Source organism: Procambarus clarkii, chromosome 5 (assembly GCF_040958095.1).
Source record: "Procambarus clarkii isolate CNS0578487 chromosome 5, FALCON_Pclarkii_2.0, whole genome shotgun sequence".
Taxonomy (NCBI): domain Eukaryota; kingdom Metazoa; phylum Arthropoda; class Malacostraca; order Decapoda; family Cambaridae; genus Procambarus; species Procambarus clarkii.
This window is the reverse complement of record NC_091154.1, coordinates 31,490,703-31,511,285: the sequence shown is the minus strand read 5'-3', so window position 1 is coordinate 31,511,285 and position 20,583 is coordinate 31,490,703. Positions and strand designations below refer to the sequence as shown.

Sequence of the window (20,583 nt, the reverse complement as noted above, 5' to 3'; positions counted from 1 at the left end):
TATGACAGAGCCCAATAGGCTCAGGATTCTGTACACCAGTAGATTGATAGTTGAGAGGCGGGCCGAAAGAGCAAAGCTCAACCCCCGCAAACACAACTAGGTGAATACGCACACACACACACACACACACATTAACATAAGACGAGTATCGGAAAGAAATTATGAGAATGATATTGCAATCAAAGCAAAAAAGCAACCTAAATTACTACACAGTCATATAAGAAGAAAGATGTCGGTAAATGACCAAGTGACAAGACTAAGGAAAACAGAAGGGGCATATACAGAAAGTGACAAGGAAATCTGCAAGATTTATGCCAGTTTCCATGGAGTGTTCACAACCGAGCCTGAGCAGCCCCCATTGTTAGAAGAGATTACCATAGATGAAAGACTATCAGATATAGAGGTGACAGCAGAGGAGGTAATGAAACAGTTGACAACACCGGATGCAAATAAAGCAGTTGGACCAGACAAAGTATCACCGTGGATACTAAAAGAGGCAGCACAGGCTCTCAGCGTGCCTCTGGCAATGATCTTTAATGAGTCACTTATGTTGGGAGAATTGCCCAGTTGCTAGAAGGAGGCAAATGTCGTACCGATTTTCTAGAAAGGTGATAGGGAGGAGGCACTTAACTACAGACCCGTATCACTGACAAACATCCCCTGCAAAATACTTGAAAGAATAATTAGGCTACGACTGGTTGCACACCTGGAGAACATTAGGTTTGTAAACAAACATCAACATGGGTTCTGGACAGGGAAATTATGCCAAACAAACCTTTTGGAATTCTATGATAAAATAACAAGGATAAGGCAGGACAGAGAAGGCTGGGCAGACTGCATATTTCTAAACTGTCAAAAGGATTTTGATACAGTATCGCACATGAGACTGCTATACAAACTTGAAAGGCAGGCAGGAGTAAGCGGAAAGGCCCTAGCATTGGGAAGGAACTACCTAACAGGAAGGAGTCGCAGAGTTACGGTAAGGGGCGAGAAGTCGGACTGGCGAACAGTAACGAGTGGAGTACCTCAAGGATCGGTGCTGGGACCAATTCTATTTCTAATTTACGTAAATGGTAAGTTTACAGGAGTGGAATCCTACATGTCGATGTTCGCGGATGACGCAAAATTAATGAGAAGAGTTGTGACAGATGAGGATTGTAGGATCCTCCAAGAGGACCTGGACAGGTTGTAGAGATGGTCAGAGAAATGGCTACTGAAGTTCAACACGAGTAAATGTAATGTTATGGGAATGGGATCAGGTGATAGGAGACCAGAGGGACAGTACACAATGAAGGGGAACTGCCTACCTGTGACGATTGGAGAAAGAGACCTGGGAGTGGACGTAACACCTAATCTAACTCCTGAGGCACATATAAATTGGATAAATATAGCAGCGTACTCTACACTGGCAAAAGTTAGAACATCATTCAGAAACCTAAGTAAGGAGGCATTTAGGGCGCTTTACACTGCCTACTTGAGACCAGTCTTAGAGTATGCCGCGCCATCATGGAGTCCCCACTTGAAGAAACACATAAGGAAACTGGAAAAGGTTCAGAAGTTTGCGACGAGGCTTATCCCAGAGTTACGAGGGATGGGATATGAAGAGCGTCTGAAGGAACTGAACCTTACGACACCAGAAAAAAGAAAGGAGAGGGGGGATATGATAAGGACGTATAAAATACTCAGGGGAATTGACAAAGTGGAAATAGACGAAATGTTCACACGTAGACAGAACGAGGGGACATGGGTGGAAGCTGGAAACTCAGATAAGTCACAGAGATGTTAGGAAGTTTTCTTTTAGTGTGAATGGCAGCATGTGGGACTGGCTTATGGCGGGTAGTAGTGAGGTTATCTTGAGATGATTTCGGGGCTTAGTGTCCCCGCGGCCCGGTCCTCGACCGGGCCTCCACCCCCAGGAAGCAGCCCGTAGCAGCTGTCTAACTCCCAGGTACCTATTTACTACTAGGTAACAGGTGCATCAGGGTGAAAGAAACATTTTTGCCCATTTGTCTCCGCCTCCACCGGGGATCGAACCCGGAACCTCAAGACTACGAATCCGACACGCTGTCCACTCAGCTGTCAGGCGGCACTGTGCGTGGCAGCGTGAGGGGAGGGGGGGGGGGGGCTGGCGTATGGCGGGTCATTCACCTCCCCCCAGCTGGTTCATTCATTCCCAACAGTGTTGCCACGTGTGCCGGAACCTTGTACACATTCTTACCAGACACGACCTGCATGTGCTCTGTATTTACTCTTTGTATTTACTATTTGTATCCGCCGAATCGATCTATTAGCTCCTGGACCCCGCCTTTCAAACCAATATACTTTTCCTCCATTCTTTGTGTCACTTTGTTAGTCGAGGTTTAATCTGGCTAGGCTAGGCTTTAATCCATTAAGCTAGATAAGGTTAGATTTGGTTTGGGTTAGTTTGGTTAGATTAGGTCAGGATAGGTTAGGATAGGATAGGATAAATAATGTATACTCCACTGTAGTGTTCCAAGTGTGTACCTCACGTTCAGTAATGCTGCCATTCTTGAACACTAAAATTTGTATACATAATTTGTATACATAATATAATTCATGTGAATACCCAACATTTCATCATAGAGATAACATGTATCTTACATGTCATCATAGAGAGGACACATCGCACTGGAGACAGTACTGACCATCGAGTCTATCAGGAGACCCCAGACGAAGCTTTCGTACACCTAACAGAGCCCAGACGAAGCTTTCGTACACCTAACAGACCCCAGACGAAGCTTTCGTACACCTAACAGAACCCAAACAAAGCTTTCGAACACCTAACAGAGCCCAGACGAAGCTTTCGAACACCTAACAGAGCCCAGACGAAGCTTTCGTACACCTAACAGACCCCAGACGAAGCTTTCGTACACCTAACAGAGCCCAGACGAAGCTTTCGTACACCTAACAGAGCCCAGACGAAGCTTTCGTACACCTAACAGACTCCAGACGAAGCTTTCGTACACCTAACAGAGCCCAGACGAAGCTTTTGTTCACCTAACAGACCCCAGACGAAGCTTTTGTACACCTAACAGACCCCATACGATGCTTTCGTACACTTAACAGAGCCCAGACGAAGCTTTCGAACACCTAACAGAGCCCAGACGAAGCTTTCGTACACCTAACAGAACCCAAACAAAGCTTTCGAACACCTAACAGAGCCCAGACGAAGCTTTCGAACACCTAACAGAGCCCAGACGAAGCTTTCGTACACCTAACAGACCCCAGACGAAGCTTTCGTACACCTAACAGAGCCCAGACGAAGCTTTTGTACACCTAACAGAGCCCAGACGAAGCTTTCGTTCACCTAACAGACCCCAGACGAAGCTTTTGTACACCTAACAGAGCCCAGACGAAGCTTTCGTACACCTAACAGACTCCAGACGAAGCTTTCGTTCACCTAACAGACCCCAGACGAAGCTTTTGTACACCTAACAGAGCCCAGACGAAGGAGAGAAAGTGAGATTCCAGGACGAATACTCTTAGTATTCACCAGTACACAAAAAGTACTCGCGCTACCATCTCCAGGCGCCAGGCCGTGGAATATGTTATTAGTTACAGCGTGCAGTCAGTGGCCGGGTTGCGAGAGATGACTGGCTGGCGACACAAGAGAAAGGTATACTGGCAAAGATAATCCTCTGGCAACACAAGAGAAAGGTATACTGACAAAGATAATCCTCTGGCAACACAAGAGAAAGGTATACTGACAAAGATAATCCTCTGGCAACACAAGAGAAAGGTATACTGATAAAGATAATCCTCTGACAACACAAGAGAAAGGTATACTGATAAAGATAATCCCCTGATAACACAAGAGAAAGGTATACTGATAAAGATAATCCCCTGATAACACAAGAGAAAGGTATACTGATAAAGATAATCCTCTGATAACACAAGAGAAAGGTATACTGACAAAGATAATCCATTCTTAACGTGTAATGTTATAATGAGCATAAATAAGGATAGCAACATGGATATGAGAATCTGGAGTGTACATCCTGAAGTATGTGGTCAACATCATAGAGCCGGTCGGCCGAGCGGACAGCACGCTGGACTTGTGATCCTGTGGTCCTGGGTTCGATCCCAGGCGCCGGCGAGAAACAATGGGCAGAGTTTCTTTCACCCTATGCCCCTGTTACTTAGCAGTAAAATAGGTACCTGGGAGTTAGTCAGCTGTCACGGGCTACTTCCTGGGGGTGGAGGCCTGGTCGAGGACCGGGCCGCGGAGACACTAAAAAGCCCCGAAATCATCTGAAGATAACCTCCAGATAAGGTGTAGTTTAACACAGTATGTTGGACAGTGAAGAGCTTGCTATACACTGTGTAAGTCTGTGAGCCACAGAGAAGAATAGGCGTCAACCAGTGTGACAGTTATTGCTAGACTTAGGGTGCGATATTTTTACGTATGACAGGGAGTTAGGTCTTTTAACTAGGTGGGAAGGTAGTTATTGTTAGGTCTTTTAGGTTAAAACGTGAACTTTGTGTTTAGTGTGGAAGAGGCTGTATTGTGTATGTAATTACCTAAGTAATTCCCTAAGTGTAGTTACAGGATGAGAGCTACGCTCGTGGTGTCCCGTCTTCCCAGTACTCTTTGTCATATAACGCTTTGAAACTACTGACGGTCTTGGCCTCCACCACCTTCTCCCCTAACTTATTCCAACCGTCTACAAGTGTTCCATTCCACGTGTACACACACCTGTCCTCTGAATGCTGGAAAAACATAGTTGTGGTTTTCTCTCTTAAGGACCCAGATCCCGGGCCTGGCGCTGTCCAGGTTTCACCAATCCAGTTACTGGCCGAACCTAACGGTACTTAACCCAACAGTGGTAGCGTCGCTTTACGCATCCCTTACCACAGAGATTATAATTTAAGGTTGATACGTGCGAATGTCGACGTGAACTGCAATTCTATTATCCCTTTTTTCTCTCTCTTGTGTTATTGGGTCCGGTTCCTCATTCGTGTTTTTAATGCTTGGTTTCCAAGCTTGTCCTGGCGAGGTAACTTAAGCTTGCCACACTAGCGTGATGCTGGTCAAGTTCAAGTGTGTTTATTGAGACAAGAAAGAAATACATCTCAAAGGGATAGAGCAGCTTAGACTATTTCTAACCCTCTACCCCATTTCTACCTTGCTGGTCAGCTCGTTCGTCAAGCGGTTCCCCGGTGAATTCAATCTGACCAGGACTAACTCTGCTTAACCCAACTTATCCTAATCTAACCCATTCTAGACTATCCTCCTGCTGCTGCTTCTGACAGTCGTGTGTTTCTACTTCTGTCAAAAACGCCGCTGTCGCCGCGACTTCCACCACCGCCGTCGTCCACACCACCGCCCCCGCCCCCACTACCTCCCCCACCGCCGCCCCCACCACCGCCCCCGCCATCTCCCCCACCATCTCCCCCACTCCCGCCGCCGCCGCCGCCGTCCCACACTCCAAGTTCATTCATAAAATTGGCTGCACCGGAAACTGCACTACCACCAGTGTCGGGGCCTCGGGCGACGCTCCCGCCGCCTCCCTCACTCACACCTCACGCATGCCAGCACGCACACACACACACACACACACACACACACACACACACACACACACACACACACACACACACACACACACACACACACACACACACACACACACACACACCATGCCCCACCCCAGCATCCACTGAACCCATGTTAAGTATCACACAGCACATCAACTTCCCTCATGCTGCCTGGTCCACGGAACAATTGTCTGCACCAGAGGAACTTCCAGCAAGAGTAAGAGTTAAAAATGGACAGAATAAAGTGAGCTTCAAAGTTATGTACACAGATATAGATGGAATTACCAATAAAATAAGTGAACTTGTCGAAAGGACGCAAGAGAAAAACCCCTGATGTAATAGCAGTCACAGAAACAAAACTCTCAGGCATCATAACAAATGTTTCCAGAGGACTTCAACAGGATGTGAAGAGTTGAGAGACTACATAGCAGGCACTATGACACTGGGAGAACCATGAGTGTATAGTAATGTGTGTATTTCAGTGACCGTTTATGTCAACAACGTCCCCCCTCCCCCGACTCCTATGTACTCCCCTCCCCCGACTCCTATGTACTCCTTAGTCCCATACTTTCTTTCCCTGAACTAAATGGACACTAGTGAACTGCATTTGTTTCCCCTCTTTCTCTCTCCTCCTCTCCCCTCCCCTTTCCCCTCCTGCATTCCCCCTCTCCACCTCCTGTATCCACCCTCCTCCCATCCCCTTTTCCTCCAACTCCCCCCCCCCATCCCCACTCCTTCCCTTCCTCTTTCGTTCTTCTTACTCGTTTTTCCCCTCCCCCCCACCTTCTCCCCCTACCCCTCCCCTCCAACCGTGACAGGAATCTGCATTGTTGGAATAGTGTGAATCACCCGGTAGGTGTGGTCCAATACCTCCTTCCCACCCGGCAGGTGTGGTCCAATACCTCCTTCCCACCCGGCAGGTATGGTCCAATACCACCGTCCCACCCGGCAGGTATGGTCCAATACCTCCGTCCCACCCGGCAGGTATGGTCCAATACCTCCTTCCCACCCGGCAGGTATGGTCCAATACCTCCTTCCCACCCGGCAGGTATGGTCCAATACCACCTTCCCACCCGGCAGGTATGGTCCAATACCTCCGTCCCACCCGGCAGGTATGGTCCAATACCTCCGTCCCACCCGGCAGGTATGGTCCAATACCTCCTTCCCACCCGGCAGGTATGGTCCAATACCTCCTTCCCACCCGGCAGGTATGGTCCAATACCACCGTCCCACCCGGCAGGTGTGGTCCAATACCTCCGTCCCACCCGGCAGGTATGGTCCAATATCTCCTTCCCACCCGGCAGGTATGGCCCAATACCACCTTCCCACCTGGCAGATATGGTCCAATACCTCCGTCCCACCCGGCACGTATGGTCCAATACCTCCTTCCCACCCGGCAGGTATGGTCCAATACCACCTTCCCACCCGGCAGGTATGGTCCAATACCACCGTCCCACCCGGCAGGTATGGTCCAATACCACCGTCCCATCCGGCAGGTATGGTCCAATACCTCCTTCCCACCCGGCAGGTATGGTCCAATACCACCTTCCCACCCGGCAGGTATGGTCCAATACCACCGTCCCACCCGGCAGGTATGGTCCAATACCACCGTCCCATCCGGCAGGTATGGTCCAATACCTCCTTCCCACTCGGCAGGTATGGTCCAATACCACCTTCCCACCCGGCAGGTATGGTCCAATACCACCGTCCCACCCGGCAGGTATGGTCCAGTACACGTCCTCCACCCGTATTTAACCTTTTCACTCGGCGCCTACAATGACCGGCATGATGACCCCCTCAAACTATCACATGACCGAGATCAATAATGTACACATCTTATGTCGTGTATGTGTGTGTGTGTGTGTGTGTGTGTGTGTGTGTGTGTGTGTGTGTGTGTGTGTGTGTGTGTGTGTGTGTGTGTGTGTGTGTGTTTATATCTTTCTGACCTTGACGGTATGTCGGGAACCTCTTCACTGCAGGTATGATGGGCGCCTGACAGCTGAGTGGAGAGCGTTTCGGATTCGTAATCCTGAGGTTCCGGGTTCGATCTCCAGTGGAGGCGGAAACAATATTTGGACAGAGTTTCTTTCACCCTGATGCCCCTGTTATCAACAGCAGCGTCTATCCTGTGCATAGTGTATATTTACTATCCAGGACGGACCGAAAGGTCGTTGTCCCTTCATCTTCTGATGTGAGAGAGAGAGAGAGATAGAGAGAGAGAGAGAGAGAGAGAGAGAGAGAGAGAGAGAGAGAGAGAGAGAGAGAGAGAGAGAGTGAGAGAGAGAGAGAGAGAGAGAGAGAGAGAGAGAGAGAGAGAGAGAGAGAGAGAGAGAGAGAGAGAGAGTGAGTAGACCTAGGCACCGCTGAATACCCTTCAACTAAATCTAGATTAATTAGTGCAATCTGTAGTGACTATTGAAAATATTTTAGATTTGTCGATGGTGAATATATATATATATAAGTCTACTCGATATGCTACGATATTAGCAGTAGCCAAAGCTGTATAGATAGTTTGCAATATTAGGATAATCATCAACACTTTCGTTAAAAAAGCCTGAGATTCTGTACAAGCCAGAACCACTTACAAAAGACGTGTCAAAACTGGTCCGCCGAGGCGTGAGTGGAGCTTCAAGTTTCACCCACCAAAATTCTTGTGAGATTGGTGAGAGTGGCCGCAGACCTTCCAGGAGGCGACGATCGTGGGCTCGGGGAGCTGGTGGTTGGTGGTGGGAAGGTTGAGGTGCAAGTCTTGCTTGCAAGCTGTGCAGCGAGGATCATGCTTCCATCTCTCTGGCCCACGCATCGCCTTCTCTCTGTCTCTCTCTCTCTCTGTCTTTGTCTCTCTGTCTCTGTCTGTCTCTCTCTCTGTCTGTCTCTCTCTCTGTCTCTCTCTCTGCCTCTCTCTCTGCCTCTCTCTCTCTCTCTCTCTCTCTCTCTCTCTCTCTCTCTCTCTCTCTCTCTCTCTCTCTCTCTCTCTCTCTCTCTCTCTCTCTCTCTCTCTCTTTTTCTCTCTCTAGGCAGCTCCTATTTATATCCACATAAACTCATTCAATTTATGTCTAACCTACGCTTGAAACAGTCAAGTGATCCTACATCCATTATGTTACCCGATCACAAGTAAAAAATAGTTTTCCGGTTTATCCAACTCAATATTTCAGATTTCGTTGTACGTCGGTATATATACTATGGTGCTCATCGTTTCTATAAGTTCTACCATAACAGGAGGATAGACTGACTTTTTCGCATTCAGTCTTCCCAACTTCAGCTGGATAGATATCCAGTTGATATCTATCTGGTCGCTCTGTCATCGTTACCTAGCCTCAGTACTCTGCATTTTCAGGTTTTAAACTTTTATCTGCCAATCTTTCGTCCATTTCAGAAGACTATTTAAATCGTCTTAGAGGAATTTTTGAGTCTTCTTTTCCCTGTATTTCCCGCCATATTTTTGTCTCATCCGCGAATTTACAAACATGGCTGCTTAGTCCCGCATCTAAATCGTTTATATACATCATAAACATAAGGTTCCAAGACAGAACTGTCGGGTACATATAATGCTTTCTAACTCCGACTTCACTCCATTTATACTAACTTTCTAGACGTTGGCATAACTAACCCTTAATCCAACTTAAAGATGGCTCCTTCGATACTGCGAAACCTCTACATTTCTAATCAGTCTCAGGTGAAACAGAATATGGGAAGCTTTGCTAGAGTCAAGGTGCACAACAATCCTGGCGCCAGATTCACGAAACAGTTACGCAAGTACTTACGAAGGTGTACATCTTTCCTCAATTTTTGACGGGTTTGTTTACATTTATTAAACAGTTTACAAGCATGAAAACTTGCCAATCAACTGTTGTTATTGTCATAAACAGCCTCCTGGTACTTCGGAGCTCATTAACTGTTTAATAATTGTAAACAAAGCCGCCAAAGATTGAGAAAAGATGGACAGGTTCGTAAGTGCTTGCGTAACCGCTTCGTGAATCTGCCCCCCCCCCCCTGGCCACTAGCAGCTGCCTCAACCGTTCTCATCACACCGCTTCCCCATCACGGAAGCAACACACACGTACAGGTTGTAGGTATCTGTCCAATACTGTCCAATGGAGCAAGACGTTTGTATGTTGCTTAACACTCTCGTTGGTGATCCACCACACAGAGCCCAACATGTTCTTCCTAGACTTTTATACTCTCAATTGCCATCCTTCGGCTGAACGGGCACTCAGTGTAACAGATTCTGTAACACTCTGCTCCTCTGGTTGCATTAATCCCAGATGATGCAACAATAATCCTGGCTGTTGATATTGTATTCAATTCTCCTCAGAAGATTTGAGCGTAATTAAGAGGCCTGCCTCATCCTGCGAAATCCTGCCATATCCTGACATATCCTATCATATCCTGCCATATCCTGTGAGTGAAAGAAAGCACCATCAGCCACTGACGGTAGAGGGAGCTCCGTAGCTTATCTGCTGAGCAGGACGGAGAAAGAGTTCAGGAACCTCATGACGTGATAAGGTTCCAGGGTTCGAAGTTTGTCGTCAGTATTCCAGGGGGTTCGAAGCTTGATTACGAGTCGCAGTCTAATGCCGCGTCTTTCCCAGAGCCTAGACTCAAGGGCGAATTTATGGGGTCCGTGGTTTCGAGGGTGACTGACTGCCTTCAGATCCTCACAACAGGTGCTGTGAGTGCTTCAGACCAAGGAGGACTCGCAACACCTGTTCCTGAGGAAGACATCGGTTAGCAGAAGGCAGCTGATTCCATATGACTCTGAACCAGTCTACACCTGCGTGGGAGACCTCGATCTCTGGCCACACCTGCGTAGGAGACCCCGATCTCTGGCCAGTTAGGTGGTCAGCATATGTGCTGTATTGTCCGTGCTGGGGGAGGGGCTTGTCCGTGCTGGGGGAGGGGCTTGTCCGTGTTGGGGGAGGGGCTTGTCCGTGCTGGGGGAGGGGGCTTGTCCGTGCTGGGGGAGGGGCTTGTCCGTGCTGGGGGAGGGCGGCTTGTCCGTGCTGGGGGGAGGGGCTTGTCCGTGCTTGGGGGGAGGGGCTTGTCCGTGCTGGAGGAGGGGCTTGTCCGTGCTGGGGGGAGGGGCTTGTCCGTGCTGGGGGAGGGCGGCTTGTCCGTGCTGGGGGGAGGGGCTTGTCCGTGCTGGGGGAGGGGCTTGTCCGTGCTGGGGGAGGGGCTTGTCCGTGCTGGGGAGGGGCTTGTCCGTGCTGGGGGAGGGCGGCTTGTCCGTGCTGGGGGAGGGGCTTGTCCGTGCTGGGGGAGGGGCTTGTCCGTGCTGGGGGAGGGGCTTGTCCGTGCTGGGGGAGGGGCTTGTCCGTGCTGGGGGAGGGGCTTGTCCGTGCTGGGGGAGGAGCTTGTCCGTGCTGGGGGAGGGCGGCTTGTCCGTGCTGGGGGAGGGGCTTGTCCGTGCTGGGGGAGGGGCTTGTCCGTGCTGGGGGGAGGGGCTTGTCCGTGCTGGGGGAGGGGCTTGTCCGTGCTGGGGAGGGGCTTGTCCGTGCTGGGGGAGGGCGGCTTGTCCGTGCTGGGGGAGGGGCTTGTCCGTGCTGGGGGAGGGCGGCTTGTCCGTGCTGGGGGAGGGGCTTGTCCGTGCTGGGGGAGGGGCTTGTCCGTGCTGGGGGAGGGGCTTGTCCGTGCTGGGGGAGGGGCTTGTCCGTGCTGGGGGAGGGCGGCTTGTCCGTGCTGGGGGAGGGGCTTGTCCGTGCTGGGGGAGGGGCTTGTCCGTGCTGGGGGAGGGGCTTGTCCGTGCTGGGGGACGGGCTTTTCCGTGCTGGGGGAGGGCGGCTTATCCGTGCTGGGGGAGGGGCTTGTCCGTGCTGGGGGAGGGGCTTGTCCGTGCTGGGGGAGGGCGGCTTGTCCGTGCTGAGGGAGGGCGGCTTGTCCGTGCTGGGGGAGGGGCTTGTCCGTGCTGGGGGAGGGGCTTGTCCGTGCTGGGGAAGGGGCTTGTCCGTGCTGGGGGAGGGGCTTGTCCGTGCTGGGGGAGGGCGGCTTGTCCGTGCTGGGGGAGGGGCTTGTCCGTGCTGGGGGAGGGCGGCTTGTCCGTGCTGAGGGAGGGCGGCTTGTCCGTGCTGGGGGAGGGGCTTGTCCGTGCTAGGGGAGGGGGGAGGGGGCAGTTCAGCTGTGTGCACACACTCACACCTCACCAAGAACCGTGCACTGTGAAGCTCTTCGTCAGAGTTCGTAAGTTTCAAGATGACGGGGGAAGGTAAACTGGCCTTCATTACACCTCACGCATGCCCATTTACCCCTCGCTCTCCCTCCCCTTTACCTCTCCCACTCACCCTGACCTTCCCATTCAACCCCTCCCCCACCTCTTCCCTCACGCTACAGTCTCCTCGCTTACCATCCTCCCTCCCCATAGGATCCCCTCCCTCCCTCTAAGACTATACCCGTCCTTACCCTATACTTTCTCCTACCCTCACATCAGACTACCCCCCTCTTCCTTCCCCTCAGACTAGCCGCTCCTCCCCTACCCACAGACTACTAGCCACCCCCCCCCTTTCTTCTTCCCCTCCCCAGCAGTATCCTGTGTATATATATATATATATATATATATATATATATATATATATATATATATATATATATATATATATATATATATATATATATATATATATATATATATGCGAACAAGCCTGAATGGTCCCCAGGACAATATGCAACTGAAAACTCACACCCCAGAAGTGACTCGAACCCATACTCCCAGGAGCAACGCAACTGGTATGTACAAGACGCCTTAATCCACTTGACCATCACGACCGGACATAATGAGGTGATAGCCGAGGCTATTTGAACCACCCCACCGCCGGCACTCGGATAGTAATCTTGGGCATAGCATTTTACCAAATCACCTCATTCTTTGGGGCACACGTGAGGAACACAAATGCGAACAAGCCTGAATGGTCCCCAGGTATATATATATATATATATATATATATATATATATATATATATATATATATATATATATATATATATATATATATATATATATATATATATATATACACACACAAATCATTTGCATAAATACACATACATATCATTAATCTTCTTATATGACAAGTGATTCAACAAGAGGCTCACAACAGTCACTATACAAGGCACTTTACATCTATGGTGAGTCACACAGTTACTAGTCTTGCTCCACACCCACCCAACTGGGCGGCAGCTTTACAGTCATGTGCTCCACACCCACCCAACTGGGCGGCAGCTTTACAGTCATGTGCTCCACACCCACCCAACTGGGCGGCAGCTTTACAGTCATGTGCTCCACACCCACCCAACTGGGCGGCAGCTTTACAGTCATGTGCTCCACACCCACCCAACTGGGCGGCAGCCTTACAGTCATGTGCTCCACACCCACCCAACTGGGCGGCAGCTTTACATTCATGTGCTCCACACTCACCCAACCGGGCGGCAGCTTTACAGTCATGTGCTCCACACCCACCCAACTGGGCGGCAGCTTTACATTCATGTGCTCCACACTCACCCAACTGGGCGGCAGCTTTACAGTCATGTGCTCCACACTCACCCAACTGGGCGGCAGCTTTACAGTCATGTGCTCCACACCCACCCAACTGGACGGCAGCTTTACAGTCATGTGCTCCACACCCACCCAACTGGGCGGCAGCTTTACAGTCATGTGTTCCACACCCACCCAACTGGGCGGCAGCTTTACAGTCATGTGCTCCACACCCACCCAACTGGGCGGCAGCTTTACAGTCATGTGCTCCACTCCCACCCAACTGGACGGCAGCTTTACAGTCATGTGCTCCACTCCCACCCAACTGGGCGGCAGCTTTACAGTCATGTGCAGGCTGCACCTACAGTAAGCACACTTTGGATACTTCGCTAAGATTCCCGGCAGAACAACATTATGAATGAACTACTTATACATTTCTTGGACTTCATTCATGGCATTTCTGAATTCCGCTATTTTTTCACATTCCATTATACAATGACGCAAAGTATGCGAATAGTTCTGCTGACAGAGTTTACATTTAGTCAAGTCTACATCAGCAGATGTTACAAACTCCCAGAGGTACTTGTAGCCGAGGCTAAGCCTAGCAGTGGTAACATCTAGAAGTCTGCTAACATTATTGGATGACCCATAGACGTGCGCTACTTCCTGCATAATAGAAGGATGAAACAAATTATATAAGGATGGTACGGGCTCCATGCTGGGGCCGCATACACAGGGATTGGTCTTACATATGTGGTATTCAAGGTTCTGAATGATTCCTTACACAGGTTCCTGAAGGCAGTTCTGATGTTAGCCAGCCTCGCATACGTCGCAGATGTTATTATTTTTATGTGGGCTTCAGGAGACAGGTTTGGTGTGAAATCAACTCCTAGATCTTTCTCTCTGTCCGTTTCATGAAGGACTTCATCTCCCATTCTGTATCCTGTGTCTGGCCTCCTAGTTCCTCCTAGTTTCATTACCTTACATTTACTCGGGTTGAACTTAAGTAGCCATTTGTTGGACCATTCATTCAGTCTGTCTAGGTCATCTTGTAGTCTCATACTGTCTTCCTCCGTCTTAATCTTCCTCATAATTTTTGCAACATCTGCAAACAATGAGAGGAACGATTCTATACCCTCTGGGAGATCATTTGCATATATCAGAAACAGTATAGGTCCAAGGACTGAACCCTGCGGGACTCCACTGGTGACACCTCGCCAATCTGAGACCTCACCCCTCACAGTGACTCGTTGTCTTCTGTTACTTAGATACTCCCTTATCCAATGGAGTACCTTCCCTTTCACACCGGCCTGCATCTCCAGCTTTTTCACTAGCCTCTTGTGTGGTACTGTATCAAAGGCTTTACGGCAATCCAAAAATATGCAGTCTACCTTTCCCTCTCTTTCTTGCCTGATTTTTGTTGCCTGGTCGTAGAATTCAATTAATCCTGTGAGACAGGACCTGCCATCCCTGAATCCATGTTGATGCTGTGTTACAAAGTTCTTTCGCTCCAGATGCTCCACTAGCTTTTTTCGCACAATCTTCTCCATCAGCTTGCATGGTATGCAGGTTAGGGACACTGGCCTGTAATTCAGTGCCTCCTGTCTATCCCCTTTCTTGTATATCGGGACTACGTTAGCTGCTTTCCAAATTTCTGGCAGTTCCCCTGTTGCCAGTGATTTGTTATACACTATGGAGAGTGGCAGGCACAGTTCTTCTGCTCCTTCCCTTAGTATACAAGGGGAGATTCCATCTGGGCCTATAGCCTTTGTCACATCCTCATCACACACACAGTGTGTGTGTGTGTGTGTGTGTGTGTGTGTGTGTGTGTGTGTGTGTGTGTGTGTGTGTGTGTGTGTGTGTGTGTACGGGATTCCCGTGTTTAAAGATACCAGGGAGGGGGGGTAGGGGCGATGTGGGGGGATGGGGAAGTGTGTGTGTGTGTGTGTGTGGGGTGATCATTGGTAACTTATCTCTTTGCGGGAGGGAGTAGGGTTGTTAGGGGGGGGATGGTGGGGGGGGCAGGGGGGGATGTCTGTCTGGCTCCGCTGAGGCTGGCCGGATGAACTGATTGGTGGTTGACTGATGTATGGGGGGATTGGTGGTTGACTGATGTATGGGGGGATTGGTGGTTGACTGATGTATGGGGGGATTGGTGGTTGACTGATGTATGGGGGGATTGGTGGTTGACTGATGTATGGGGGGATTGGTGGTTGACTGATGTATGGGGGGATTGGTGGTTGACTGATGTATGGGGGGATTGGTGGTTGACTGATGTATGGGGGGATTGGCGGTTGACTGATGTATGGGGGGATTGGTGGTTGACTGATGTATGGGGGGATTGGCGGTTGACTGATGTATGGGGGGATTGGCGGTTGACTGATGTATGACAAATCAATTCAATTAGTTACAATTAGTAACTGTTAGTTTTCGTTAGTTTTGTTAGTTATCAATTAGTTAGATTAGCCCTCAGATTATATATATATATATATATATATATATATATATATATATATATATATATATATATATATATATATAAATAAATGTGTATATATATGAAAAAATCAGTTGGAGCTATAAGAAGGAATCGAACCTGCACTCTGGGTACTTCCCAGCTCACGCCCTTACCTAATATGTTTGAGAGATGTCAGTAGTTGGGGGTGAGGGTTTTAAGTGAAATTATCGGTAGTGGGGTTGGGGTTACAGTTTGCACACTAGCGGGGTTTGGCTACAGTTTGCAGTAGCGGGGTTTGGGATACAGTTTGCAGTAGCGGGGTTGGGTTTACAATTTGCAGTAGCGGGTTGGTGGTTACAGTTTGCAGTAACGGGGTTTGGGTTACACTATGCACACTAGCGGGGTTTGGGTTGCAGTATGCACACTAGCGGGGTTTGGGTTGCAGTATGCACACTAGCGGGGTTTGGGTTACAGTATGCACACTAGCGGGGTTTGGGTTACAGTATGCACACTAGCAGGGTTTGGGTTACAGTATGCACACTAGCGGGGTTTGGGTTACAGTATGCACACTAGCGGGGTTTGGGTTACAGTATGCACACTAGCGGGGTTTGGGTTGCAGTATGCACACTAGCGGGGTTTGGGTTACAGTATGCACACTAGCGGGGTTTGGGTTGCAGTATGCACACTAGCGGGGTTTGGGCTACAGTATGCACACTAGCGGGGTTTGGGTTACAGTATGCACACTAGCGAGGTTTGGGCTACAGTATGCACACTAGCGGGGTTTGGGTTACAGTATGCACACTAGCGGGGTTTGGGTTACAGTATGCACACTAGCGGGGTTTGGGTTACAGTATGCACACTAGCGGGGTTTGGGTTACAGTATGCACACTAGCGGGGTTGTGCGGGGACTTCACAAGGCCTGTGGTGACGTCGACCAGGCGACAGCTGTCTGTACACCTGTGTACGTCAGCTGTACATCTGTGCGTAGCCCTTTACACGTGTGACTAGCCTGTATGTACCTCGGTCCGTGTACGGCTTTTTCCGTGACCTGTGTGTGTGTGTGTGTGTGTGTGTGTGTGTGTGTGTGTGTGTGTGTGTGTGTGTGTGTGTGTGTGTGTGTGTGTGTGTGTGTGTGCGTGTGTGTGCGTGTGTGTGTATTCAGCTAGTTGTGCTTGCCGGGGTTAAGGTTTGGCTCTTTGGTCCCGCCTCTCAACTGTCAATCAACTGGTGTACAGATTCCTGAGCCTATTGGGCTCTATCATATCTACACTTGAAACTGTGTATGGAGTCAGCCTCCACCACATCACTTCCTAATGCATTCCATTTGTCTACTACTCTGACACTGAAAAAATTCTTTCTAACTTCTGTATGGCTCATTTGGGCACTCAATTTCCATCTGTGTCCCCTAGTGCGTGTGTCCCTGATGTTAAATAGTCTGTCTTTATCTACCCTATCAATTCCTAGAGAATCTTATATTTGGTGATCATGTCCCCCGTAACTCTTCTGTCTCCCAATGACGTGAGGTTTAATTCCCGTAGTCTCTCCTCGTAGCTCATGCCCCTCAGTTCGGGTAGTAGTCTGGTGGCAAACCTTTGAACCTTTTCCAGTTTAGTCTTATGCTTGACTAGATATGGACTCCATGCTGGAGCTGCATACTCCAGAATTGGTCTGACATATGTGGTATACAAAGTTGTGAATGATTCCTAACACAAGTTCTAAAGGTCGTTCTTATGTTAGCCAACCTGGCATATGCCGCTGATATTATCCTCTTGATATGGACTTTAGGGGACAGGTCTGGCGTGATATAATCCCCAGGTCTTTTTTTCTCTGACTCTTGAAGTATTTCATCTCCCAAATGATATCTTGTATCTGGTCTCCTACTCCATACACCTATCTTCATTACATTACATTTGCTTGTGTTAAACTCTAACAACCATTTGTTGGACCATTCCTGCAGCTTGTCCAGCTCTTTTTGAAGCCTCAAGCCATCCTCCTGTCTTAATCCTTCTCATAATTTTGGCGTCGTCAGCAAACATTGAGAGGAATGAGTCTATACCCTCCGGGAGATCATTTACGTATATCAGAAACAGGATAGGTCCGAGTACAGAGCCCTGTGGGACTCCACTGGTGACTTCACGCCAGTTGCCCCTCAGTATCTTGGCAAAGATATCCTTTAGTCTATCGTCATAGCTTAACACTCTTAACTCTGGCTCTTAACTCTTAGATCTTCTTGTATATTGTTTGTATTTTTCAGTTTTAGTTTTATGTTTCACTAGGCTGTGGCTACCAGGCTCGTGCTACCATCCCAGTATACGTCAAAGGCTGCCTAGACTGCCCTGAAAGAGCCCCGGTTTAGATTTCTAAACGATTTCTAAATCTTCGTTTAGATTTCTAAACGACGCTCAAGGTTTGTGAGGGTACCATACACAGCCGTTGGTACTGAGGATGTTTGGGAGTCTGGAGATAGTGTTAGAATTATTTCCACTTTTATATACTTATCTCTTTCCCTCTTTTTCTTCCCCATCTTCATTACCTTGTACGTTCTTTTTGGGGTTGAATTCTTGCAATCATTTGTTTTACGTCGTTGGCGTCGTCGTCGTCGTCGTCGTCGTCGTCGTCGTCGTCGTCGTCGTCGTCGTCGTCGTCGTCGTCGTCGTCGGCGGCGTCGTCGTCGTCGTCGTCGGCGGCGTCGTCGTCGGCGTCGTCGTCGACGGCGTCGAGGTAGAGGGCAACAACAGGAAGACTTCATTCGTTAGACTCATTGTGAATGTCTATCACTCCTGCCTATCACTCCAAATTGTTTAAAAGTCTCATGTGGGTAAAGGGATTTCAGTCATGCACAAAACCTAAAATCTGCCTACTCCTCATATGTCTGATTTATGTCGGGTGGTGATAGACGTTTGAGTGGCAAGAGCTGCCATCCCTGAACCTTGCAAGGGAGATGATGCACCACACCAATCGTGCAAGCAATGGTTGTTTAAAATAACACGGGAAGATCAAATAGAATCTGAAAATGGTAGTTCTAACTTCCAGCTAGTCTGGCTAGCTATGATGGAAAACTCCCATCTAACCACGGTTAAACCAGCACCAAGTTCAACCGAACCTTGTACCGGTTCAACCGTTGAACCGAAGTTCAACGGTTCAACCTTCCATCTACCACGCACCTGATAGACCTCATCAGCAGCTTAGACTAAAAGGGTAGCGAGCACCGTAATAGACATTTTTTTGAGATATATACAAGAGTTGTTACATTCTTGTAGAGCCACTAGTACGCGTAGCGTTTCGGGCAGGTCCCTGGAATACGATCCCCGCCACGTTGTTACAACCAAGTACACATTTTACTGTTGAGTTAAACAGAGGCTACAGTTAAGGATTTGCGCCCAGTAAATCCTCCCCGGCCAGGATACGAACCCATGACAAAGCATTCTGTCATGAATGAAGAAAACCAATACGCCATTGTCCCCCTTAGTAAAGTGTCCCGTTCTGGGAGTTACGGGATCAAATCTCTTCACGTTAAGGTACGACAGAATGATTGGTTTAATTTTCCTTGAAATTGTCGAGACTAAAAGCGAACCAGAGCTGTGATGACAGTGTGACACACGCACATAATCCATCCATTATGTCACACCCTGCCGCGGCTGTCTGTCACACGCCCGTCAAACACTGTCACATCAATGTCATCGTTAGGATTATAATTAGGCAACAGGCCATTAGGAAGAGTATGGTAAACAATTAAGTGTTCCGGGAGGGGGGAGAGAGAGAGAGAAAGTTGACTCTGTGATGCCTACTGGACTCTGGGAATCCATCAGGCACTTGCTGTTACTATCACAAGTAACAGCAAGGCGGGACCAAAGAGCCAGAGCTCAACCCCCGCAAGCACAACTGGGTGAGAACAAGTATAATATTCTATATATCGTTCCTATGAAACGTATGGATCTATACTATAAGAGAGAATATCTGTGTGGGAGAGAGCCAATTTCGTGCTAGGAAGAGAATATGTCTCTAGTACTGTTCCCAGAGGCACTCCATTAAGACAACAAGTCCTAGTATTAACCCCTGGAATACTCCACTCTTAGGAAGATAACAGGTGCTGGTATTGACCTCTGAGATACCCCTCGTCTGGCAGATATAAGAGGTTGTGACCACCATCACTGAAGGCAAATACCAATCACTCAAACCTAAAATGATCAGAATGTACTGAGCTTGCGAAGGAGTATTGCATTATTGACACTCAGATGATCGACTCTTGATACAGAAAGCTATTGTGGATTTGTTATGGTCAAAATCATGCAAAATGCAAAATCATGCAAAATCATATAGCAGAATATTATTACTTCTGCACGTGCGTTTATCTCTCTTTTTGACAACCGCACCGCTCATGTCACAGTAATCTGTAGTAGATAACTTTATCGTACCATCTGCTGAGAGGAGAGAAGTTGGTCAGTACTCAATTATTATCTATATATATCTTTACTCCTGGATAAAGGCGTTAGCCTTGCATCCTTGACTTATGAGCCCATCCCTGCCCTTGTGTGCACACAATAGAAAGTTGCTTTCACATATTCATATATTAACACATTGATTGTAACCATGATATATATGTGCTTGAGCCTACAGTTTAGACCAATTGTCTTATGTATGACCCTCTGTCCTGCGTGACAGTGAATACCACCATTATCCTCACTTTAATAAGACTTAATCGAAATCCTCAGATTATGCAAAATTGTAATTAATTTTGTCAATAAAGGTGTTGATAATAATAAGTCTGCATCAGGAAACTAGCAGAGGAAAGCTAGCATGTAGTTCAGTCAATATAAGCTTTAATAATGGCCAAGGGGTATATGTTATCATATCATATGTTATCGTATCCAGGACTGACATTATGTTGCTATGGCAGGCCTTGTGGTTTCCTCTTGCAAGTAATAACCCCATTTCATGCACAGATAGCGAGATATAACCAATTCTAAGGTTATCTTGAGGTTATCTTGAGATGATTTCGGGGCTTTGGTGTCCCCGCGGCCCGGTCCTCGACCAGGTCTCCACCCCCAGGAGTCAGCCCGTGACAGCTGACTAACACCCAGGTACCTATTTTACTGCT

At 48.4% G+C, this 20,583-nt stretch overlaps 1 protein-coding gene across 1 annotated transcript in view; it reads right to left on the bottom strand.

The window, feature by feature from the left end:
- Positions 1 to 18,014: 18,014 nt before the first annotated feature.
- LOC138351600 (uncharacterized) overlaps positions 18,015 to 20,583 on the bottom strand; it is a 5,923-nt gene continuing 3,354 nt past the window's right edge. Inside the window, exon 2 of the mRNA XM_069303471.1 lies at positions 18,015 to 18,228. Coding sequence (XP_069159572.1) covers positions 18,015 to 18,228 — 214 coding nt within the window. The remainder of the gene's footprint in view (positions 18,229 to 20,583) is intronic.